Raw genomic sequence first — 9,967 nt, forward strand, 5'->3', positions numbered from 1 at the left:
GGTCACGAGACTCCATCTCTTGTTATTCTAATAAGCTGGCATTTTGTTGGCTTTGCCACTCTGCCAAGGCCTTTATCCCATTCATACACATAAAATCCCTGATTCATCAGTGCCAGACTGCTCCATTATTCAGCTGCAATTATCCCATACGGTGGCCACACATATAATGTCTAGAGTTTACAAATCCTTCCGAGCATTTAAAAAACTATATTCATCCCATCTGTGCTAAACTGATGTATGCAGATTTCATATTCATAATGCAAATCCTGTGTTACACACTCAATTTGAAAGATTTGCTCTAGAAGGCACAAATCCTTTGCACTGTGATCATTGCTTTAGAAATGGAAAATTAATATTAAGTCATCTACAACTTCAAAACATTTTAATTTGATATTGTACATTTCAAATCACAGACCCAATAAAGGATTTTTAAGACCAGATAATCTGAAACTTTGTCTGATATTTTTTCTTCTTGCTTCTTAAAATATAAAAAACATGTCCCACATTTGTTATGTGTAGTTGTTTATTTACACTTTAAGTACACTTTGCCTGACTGCTTGGAGCAACTGGTTGTTTTGTTTGTGGCAAACAGGGAAGTTACAGAGTGCCCTCTTGTGGACAAACTGTGCAATGTCAGCAATGATAACACAGTTGAAGGGTGTTTCCCCCCCCCCCCCCAATCTCTTCTTTACTTTTATCATTTTCACTTATTGGCTGTTCTAAATCCTGACACAGATACATATATGCAAATAGCGATTACAAGCCAATAACATTAATCTACCGATAAATCAGTCTGGCTTTACTTGATTTTTTGACCCATTTACTTTAAATCTGCACATTTAAAACATGCTGTTATTTTAAACTGTTAAATATTCCCATTTTCCATCCTTTCAGGCACCACTTCAGAATCGCTGCCTACAAATGGAAACAACATGGCGACTACACCACAGGAAACATTTATTACCACTGAAGAACTTAAAATTATGTGAGAACAAAACAAGCTTTGGTGGTCATGTGACATTACAGAGCTATTTTTTTTATTATTTCTCAGTTTTACAGTTTGCTTTAAGCTTGAAAACCTCAAGCAAAATACAGAACAAAAGCAAAGAAAATGAACAAAGACGATCAGCAACGTCATAAAACCACACAGACAATTTTAAATGTATAAAAACTAATTTGTCTATTTTAAATGACTAAGCACAAATAGCTGGAATTGAACAAATTACTATAAAATTGACTGTTAGATTTGATATAATTCATATTTAAGTTGAAGTCCAAATTTCAGTCCATGAAGGTCATGACTGGACTGTAATGACTGTAATCTTGAGGGTACAACTTATTACTGCACATGAACATCTTCAGCTTTTATTTTGATCAAGTCAAGATATGCTATGAATACTTATGTGTTTTCACACTAAAGTAAATACTTGTTACTGGGATACTTCACCACTGCTACTATTTGTGCCTAAATGTAAAAAAACAAAAAAACAACAACAAACAATACAGCGTAAGAAAAGAACCCCACTGTAACAGTAAATCTCAGTCATCTGACTGCACAACTAGATGAAAGCTTACCTTTATTGTGTTGTAAGGCTGAGGTTTATCAGCTACCCATAGGGCAAAAAGGAAGTGACTAAAATTAGATGTGTAACTCGTTTCTCTTGTAAAGCCCTCGGTGGATTTAGCCTACATTTGACATTTGGGGAGTGTGAAACATGGAGGCGTCTGGAGGCTCTATTGATTCTGGCAGATGGTGGTATTCCTTGTGGTGGATGTGGCGGCGGTGTCTTGGCTTGTGATGGACCCACGAGGGTGAAAACTTTAGATTCTGCAGAGGGAGGAAAAAAAATAAAAATAACACACTATGACTCAGTGAACACTATTACACTAACCATGACAGAGTCAGAGGAGAAGCAGTGGTACAGTCTGACACTGGGTGTGCAAGAAAATAATTTCCTCATTTAGACTCCATCTATCTAACTTGTACTCTTACTTTGGCATCTTTATAACTTGGGACCATCCAAGAAACACCATACAGAGAAAGCAATCTGGTGATATATAAGAGTGCTAGCTATAAAGACACTCTTACTTATCACCTGCACCTGAGCCCTCCCCTACTCAGACACAGAGACCTATTATTATTTTCTTTACTTACTGTCATATATAATTTGCTGTAATGATGGATGTTCACATTAAACATGGCCAAAGTTTAAAATAATCATGTTAGTATACAAGTTAAACCCTCTGAACCAGATGCTAAGGCTTCAGACTGGTCTAAATACTGGTTGTGCAGGGGTTTTTTTTTTGCCTCTTGGCTCTTTATGATGTCAACGAGAGCACAGACGCTCTACCCACCTGCTGCGAGGACCTTTTATTTATGAGCTGGCTTACAGGAGGGATATCCATTTCTTACCTTTCCAGGGTCATGCTGCAGAACAGCAGGTGCCATTTCTTCTGCTCTCTGAGGATACACTGGGTAAACATGCTGCACTGTTGGCTCAAGAAACTGCAAGCGTAGAAGAAAAGGACAGAGTAAGTGCCTCCTGAACAGCATGTTTCCTCAATAGTCATGACAGAATTATAATATGGTACGTTACTTCATTTTGCACACAAGCTACAAATATAGCAGAAAGATCGAAGGCATTTTACAGTCATGTATCATGTCTTATCTAACAAAATAAAACATACTCAAGGGAATAGATACAGTTAAATAAATGTGCAACATTTTGGTCTTCCTTGATGAATCTGCACCTCCACTGTGGAGTCCTCCATGAACAACACAGGTGGCTGAACAGAAACTCCATCAGCAGGCAGGTAAACATATTGTGACTGCTGGGGGTACAAGACTGCATAGGATGGCATCTGCCACTGGAGAACAGACATCAAGAACAGGTCAAAACTGGCCAAACGCTCCTGAACTGAAGCTAAAGTCAAGCTGCATTTTGCCTACCTGGGGTGTATTCCACTGATACTGGTTTGGCATGCACTGCAGTGAGAGTAGGCAGAAAGAAAGTTTGCTGTTAAATAACTTGCTGTGCTTGTTAAATGGCACCAATGGGAGAAATGATTGGATCCCTGAAAGGCTGAGCTGACCTGGTAGTGGTGACTGGATAGTTGCTCATACACAGGCTGATAAGGATGGGGGCCCATTGGCGAAGATGGCGGCTGGAAGAAAGTCATCAATCATGCAAATATTTAAAGTTAGAAAAGACCTTCTGATTCATCTGCGTTACTGCAACTATAACTGGAGATGCAAGTTTGGTCTTTGTGGGTATAAATTTGTCTCTTTTAGAAAAGACACCACAAACGCATGAGCTCTTATTAGACCAGCTCCCTTGGATAAACTGGTTAAAACCAAATTGGCATTTATAACAGCTGATTAGGGTGGTGGTGGTGTATGTTATTATGTTGTTAGTTTTGCATTGCTTAGTTTGTCCACTAGAGGGAGCTACACCACAAACTACTACCAGCTGAGGCAAACTGAGCATAAAATCAAGCCTTCTGCATAGTACTGAAAGTGTTAAATGGGTGTTATATGAGCACTTACAAGCCACTGGTAGGAAGGAGTATTTATGTTGGAGCAGTGGAAGTAGGCAACTCCATTATGGTAAGTGTAGGGAGAGCCTGTGGATGTGGTCAGGTAGAAGGTCCCATAGGATGTTTGCTGAGACATGGCAGGTTCAAGGCTGGCTGTAGAGGTGCTCTTTGCTGAGAAAAGAATGAAACCACAGAACCATGATCTGGTGTCTTTAGCCATCACAAGAAATGTGCCTGTAAAAGCTGGACCGACCGTAAGCCTGAAATTTCAGTACTCCAGTTATCACAATTATTTTAGAACTGCTGATAACAATTAATCTACATGTTCAAACACCTGCACTACTGGACCGTCAACCTACTTTGACTTGAAGGTTGATGCTTTCGAAAAGCCGGACCAACACTGAGTTTCTTGTCTTTGAAAGTGACTCCATTAGTCTGTAACAGCACATAAACAAACGTACAGACAACAAATTCTAGTCAGATTACTTGCATGATTATATGCATGAAATATTCCAAAGCAAGACACTAAACTACTTACATTGTTGATGATTTTCAGAGCATCTTCTTGGGTTTCAAATGTAACAAACCCATATCTGTTAAAAAACAAAAGGCAGAGCGTGTTTTACTGTGACAGTAAATGTGTAAATAACGCTTATAACTCTTAAAGTCAAAGCTGAGAAAATCAGCTGTGCATACTTTATCATTCAGTCGCACTCTGTGTATGAGAGGAAAAAGACAATGAACTCACCCCCTCGACACTCCTGAATGATCTAAGACAATCTTCACCTCTTTCACTGTGCCGTGTTGAGAAAAAATGTGCCGCAGGTCACGCTCATTGACCTTGAAACACATTAGTTTGGTTCATCATTGCAAAAGAGCTTTTAAATCATGGTCTGAATCATTTGCTCTACATTATTTCAGCAGCCCTCACCCTGTAGTCAAGTCCCCCAACAAAAATCCTGTTAGGGATCACGTTGCCAAAGGTGGTGCTGTGGTCTGTCAGGCTGTCAGCATAATCATCTGGAAGTAGCACATCACTTAGGGAGGAACTGCCCCCGCTCTGGGAAAAAAACAAACACCAAATATAATTTTGTGTGAAAAGTTTCATGTCCAGCTTTCAAGCCAAGAGCAATTATTTTATTTCTCCTACCAAAATTTCTGTATTTATGTGTACATTATTGTGCAAATGTAAAGTGGAAAATACATATCTCTGTTCACTCAGGCCCAAAGACAGCGTGTACTGGTCTTACTCTGGGCCAGTAAGAAGCTTTACACGTAATGAGGTTGGCCTGATTTTTTAATTTCTTTCCCAGAAAGTAGTCAAGATTATGAGTATTAAAACTTAAGTGCTACACTTACTGGACAGTTTATTAGGTACACCTTGCCAGTACTGGGTTGGGCCCCTTTTTGCATTCATGGCACAGATTCGACAAAGTGCTGGAAACACTCCTCAGAGGTTATGGTCCATATTGACATGACAGCATCACACACATCCATGATGTGATTCTCTCATTCCACAACATCCCAAAGATGCTCTTTTAGATTGAGATATGATGAGTGTGGAGATCATTATAGTATTGAGTCAGGCAGGCTGTGGTGTTTAAACAATGGTCACCTGGTACTAAGGGACCTGAAGTGTCAAGAGAAAGGCATTGGGACAGTCCTCAGCCCAGGCAAAGGTTTTCCAGTTTTCTTGAGCCCCTGCACACTGCAACCTCAGCTTCCTGTTCTCAGCAGACAAGAGTGTCACCGTGTGTGGTCTTCTGCTTCTGAACCTCATCTGCTTTAAGGCTCAAAGTGGTGCTCCTTCAGAGCTGATCTTCTGTATACTTTGCTTATAACGAGTGTTTATTTGAGTTACTGTTGCCTTCTCTCGGCTCAAAGCAGTCTGCTCATTCTCCTATGTCCCCTCACCTCAAAAAGGCATTTTCACTCAGAGATTCCCCCTCACAGAATATTTTATCTTTTCCAGACCATTTTCTCTAAATCCTAAACATGGTTTTGTGGGAAAATCCCAGAAGATTAGCAGTTTCTGACACACTGAGACCAAGAGGTACAGCAGCAGGATTACTTGTTCAGTGACTTTGAGTCACTTACTTGCTCTGTGATTGGCTGATTACATATGTGTAGGGTTGCCAACTTCCTGAAAAATAAATAAGGGACACCTCGTGGCCAGGGCCAGGCGACCCAGTTGTCTTCACCCTTCCCAGTGTGGTGAATTTTCTAGCTCTTTTTTTTAACCATTTGACTTGAAGTTGATTTAAGTAGATATGTTCTACTTAAATCCTATTCTATTCTTTGTGATATGAACACATGTGAAACAAATGATCATTTAGCCATTTTTTTGTAGCTCAAAATGACAACATTAACACAGTAAAACAGGTCTCTTTCTTAAACAGAAGCCTGTCATGCTTAACTTTTGAGAATATAAGTAAATCTTTCTTTAAAAGAACTCTGTCCTGCTTAACTTAAAATAATAGAAAACAATAGAAAGAAAAATATTCTTCTAACAGTGCACATTTAGTACAATTGGCTTCAGTTGAGGTATTATTTCAGCTTTTCTAATGCTAATCAGCTGCTCCTGTTTGTAAACCCGCTTGTTCCCATGATTACGCATCTTAACTCATCATCATTATTCATCTATGTATTACTTTTATGTATTAGTCATCTATTTGTTGTAATCATCTATCCTTGCAGTTGTTTCTTACACAAAATAAATTATATTATCACACTTCTGGCCACATAGCGCTGATATTGACTGCACATGCCCATATTAACTTTTTCCAGCCAGGTGTTTTCCTTTTCCCATTCTTCCCTTTCTCTGAGGGGAACAAACATTGCTGCTCTAATGCTGGGCTCACACTGTGCGGTTTTAGGCCCATTTTGAGCCGATTTTTGAGTCGTGCGACCGTTTTGGTGATCGGACCGTTTTTTGGCCTTCGTCGTGCGTCGTGTAGTATACGTGGGGTAACGAGAAGCGATTAACACCTCGAGCAGCTCCCGATCATCAATCGCTCGTGAGCCGCTCACACTGCTCACGCGCAAACACGTAAACGTCGGTGAAAAAGACGGAGCAGCACGGCTGTGCAGCGTGTGATCTGGACACAAGCGATGGAGGCACAACTTGTAGAACTTTGGAAAGCTCATCCGAGCCTTTTTGATGTGGCCTCACAAAATTATCACGACCACAACAACCGTGAAAATAGTTGGATTTACACTGCTGCTCAATCACAGCTGCCTGATCAATGTTTTTCATTAGCAATTTAGCAAAGTTGATGGTGGTGGTGTGTCTGTGTGAGTGAAAGACAGAGAGCGACAGATTTTCTGCTATAACCTTCATTTTATGGAGGCACAGTGTGAGCACGCAGGTTGCATCAGAGCATCGGGCCGTATAGTGTGAGACCTGCATCGTGACCTACCAACTTCTAACCCCTGCGAGTCAATCGTGCAGTTTGAGCAGGAGCTGAATAACGTGACTGAAAAAAAAATCGCACACAGTGTGCGATAAGTGTGCTGTCAGCTCATTGGTCACAAAGCAGGAGAGGGGCTGGGAATTATGTTTTCAAACAAAGTGTTAATTCCATTAAAAGTTATAGACTACTTTTGAGTCTCACTGTATTACGGGACAAAGTGCGTCCCTTATTAGCTCAATACGGGACGTGTGCTTTTGTTTCTAAATACGGGACGATTCCGTATTTTAAGGGACGGTTGGCAACCCTACATATGTGTCTTAAGGAATAGGTAACTAGCTTTACTTAAAGTGGCCAGAGATTATGAATCCCACTTCTATTTACACAACCTGACTCGTAAAATGAATGTAGCCATGTTCACAAGGAAATTCTACTCTAAAACTTAACACTTAATCAAAACTAACAAAATAAATAATTAAACAGCAGGTTCTTAAACCAAAGTAGATGTACCTTCAACCTTTATACACAAGAAACAGCCTCTGGGCTGGGTAACAATTCAATTCCTTTAAAGATTCACTTCAAATGTCCAAAGAATATGGAGAAAAATTGTCAGGAAGATACAACACAGTGAAAAATGATTAGCAATTAACTTAATCAGTATATTTCCCTATAGTTTAAAGGATTGTGTGCAAATTGAGAAAAAAAAAGTTACTCAAACAACACGAACTTTTTAAAATTATCTTCAACGAGCATTAATATTTCTCAGGTAAAAATGGTTTAAATCGTGTAAACAGCATGCCCCATTAAAGTGTAGTTAACGTCTTAGCTACTTTGAACTAACCTATTTAGCTAGCATGTTGCCAAGTTATATATATTGCACAAGTTAATTCCAAGTTAATTAGCATTTTTCTTAATGTATTTTTCACGTAAACTAAGATTATAACCAACAATTTATTGGAAATAAAGTAGCTCAAAAGTATCGAAAACTAACTGTGATAAAGTTTATATCACATAACATAACCCAGCATTACTTACTTACCTTAGCTCCGTTAGCTGTTAGCTAAAATAATTGCTCGCAAAGCGGCAAGGGCAAACTTGGCAGTGCACTCACCTTTTGGCTCTCCGCTTCCATAGCCATATTATTCTGAAGCTAAAAAGATAAATGCACGTTACTGCTCTGATTAACGGTGGCCTATTCACGATTTAGCTAATGGTTGTTACACAGCTTCATTGCTCCCCTCCGACCGTTAGGTTAGGTTAGCCTTCACCACTCACACGAACTATGACCTCATCAGTTGGTTTGTGTATCTCGGAAAGCAACGGGTGAATACGTAACATTTTTATTACTTACTCTAAAAGTTTTTTTTTATTGTCTCCCATTAAACTATGTATGAAGGCGTGTTTTCACCACAGATTATTATTTTTTATTTAATTATTTATTTATTTTTGTCTTAAGTCAACATTGTGGGATATTATCTAAAAAAAAAAAAAACACTTAATAACTCAAAATTTCAAGGTATCAAATTTTCATGTATTTTGAAACAGTCAACACAAAAAGGTTAAGAAAAAAAAAGCATTAACAGAATTCAGTGGGCTACATACTGAACTTAGAAACCCACATCCTGTTGTGCTACTATCAGTCAAATCTAGTACCAATATCGACACTGGTATCGATATTTAATGATAATGATACGCCCACCTCTAATGTACGCTCTTATTTTAACTACAATAATAAGTCATATAATTTAATTTAAAAAAAGAGACGTTAAAACAAGTTTTAATTTTTCTTTTACGTCTTAATAATTCCAGACAATATAATTTTCATAATAATAAAAGAAATCCTTTCCCGGCTTCTTTCTCACCTTTTATAGAGAAAGAATAGCCACAATGTCCTGTTTGGTTTTAGGTGGGGAAATGTGCTCATTTTAAACCTAAAATGTGCTTAACTGCTGAATCCTTTCCTGATTTAAAAAAAAATAAAAAAATAAAATAATGGGCATGGAACAATTTTGCTGTCCTACTTCAGTCCACGTTTGTTGTATTAAAAAGTACAGTACTAAAACGTGGCCACATAGAGGCGCCATTTCTCTGTTGCTAAAAAAGGCATAGGTAGTCACAGAGACCCAGGGCGCATCGGAATCAAGCATGTTCTTCTCTTTTCTTTCTATTTGAACTATGAAAGTGAAAATTTTGTTAAATGTGAAATATTGCCAAAGAAATCTGTCTACAAAGTTCACAAATATCTCATCACTGACTGAATCCCTTTGTGCTGATTAAACACACACAGCTTATATTTCCACTTAAAAATCTTTTTTTGTTTTTGTTTTAATGTGTTTTAATATTATGTTCCTCGCCATTAAGAGCTGCAGGAAAAACTAGAATAGAGTGACTTTTCCACATTTCCACATTTCTTTCCTCTCTTGATGCTTCAGGAGCCACTTCAGATGTTGAGCAAAATCCTCACGGAGCCATAATTTGTCTATGATTGGCTGCAAAGTGTTCTGAAACGCCATCATTTGCATCTCGTGCCCCCCCACCACCACCTTTTTATGCTCCTCCCTGGGACCACAACAAAGTGACACTGAACACTGCACAAAGTCTTCAAGAGCTGGAGGGTGGTGGTGGTGGTGTGGGGGAGGGGGGGGCAACCAATTCATACCTAGTAATACTAATAGTGAATGAAAAACACACAAGCAGGAACAGGATTTGCCTTGAACACATCCATATTATTATGAATAAATGTGCAAACACAGTTTATAATCCACTCAGTGTGTAATTCTTCTCAGTCTGTGTTGCACATTTCCCACCATTACACCCTTCTGTCTCTGGATTGCTTGCCCTCATCTGAGTAATGTGGGCCACACCATTACTTGTCATTCATTTCCAGCTTTCCTTAATTGCTGGGGTGAATTTGCCAACGAAGTCTGACTGTGCAAAATGAGAAGGGCATGTTTGATAATTACAGCAATTTACGAGCTAAAAGTCCTTTTATACTCCACAAAGATCATTTAAGACACAAG

The 9,967-nt window shown here is 38.8% G+C and overlaps 1 protein-coding gene across 2 annotated transcripts; it reads right to left on the minus strand.

Moving 5' to 3' along the window:
• Window positions 1–940: 940 nt before the first annotated feature.
• Window positions 941–8,262, minus strand: LOC101483766 (protein boule-like). 2 transcript variants are annotated; one of them, XM_004573827.3, is made up of 11 exons: window positions 8,059–8,261; window positions 4,469–4,597; window positions 4,286–4,377; window positions 4,076–4,130; window positions 3,897–3,972; window positions 3,548–3,708; window positions 3,094–3,165; window positions 2,951–2,986; window positions 2,752–2,868; window positions 2,414–2,506; window positions 941–1,828 (listed from the first exon to the last, which is right to left on the minus strand). In XM_004573827.3, exons 1-11 carry the CDS (start codon window positions 8,083–8,085, stop codon window positions 1,682–1,684), a joined length of 1,005 nt encoding a protein of 334 aa, XP_004573884.1. In that variant the 5' UTR covers window positions 8,086–8,261; the 3' UTR covers window positions 941–1,681. The 2 variants fall into 2 exon arrangements, with proteins under 2 accessions (XP_004573884.1, XP_004573885.1); XM_004573828.3 differs by lacking the exon at window positions 2,752–2,868 and having other exon boundaries at window positions 8,059–8,262.
• Between the last annotated feature and the right edge of the window lie 1,705 nt (window positions 8,263–9,967).

This window comes from Maylandia zebra, linkage group LG23 (genome assembly GCF_041146795.1).
Source record: "Maylandia zebra isolate NMK-2024a linkage group LG23, Mzebra_GT3a, whole genome shotgun sequence".
NCBI lineage: Eukaryota > Metazoa > Chordata > Actinopteri > Cichliformes > Cichlidae > Maylandia > Maylandia zebra.

What these genes read in the sequence shown, in the direction of transcription:
- LOC101483766 (XM_004573827.3), bottom strand. Translation starts at nt 8,085, where the DNA reads ATGGCTATGGAAGCGGAGAGCCAAAAG. An exon ending in TTGGGGGACTTGACTACAGG is followed by an intron (nt 4,378 to 4,468) that starts GTGAGGGCTGCT and finishes ATGTGTTTCAAG; the next exon opens with GTCAATGAGCGTGACCTGCG. An exon ending in ATCAGTGGAATACACCCCAG is followed by an intron (nt 2,869 to 2,950) that starts GTAGGCAAAATG and finishes TCTGTTCTCCAG; the next exon opens with TGGCAGATGCCATCCTATGC.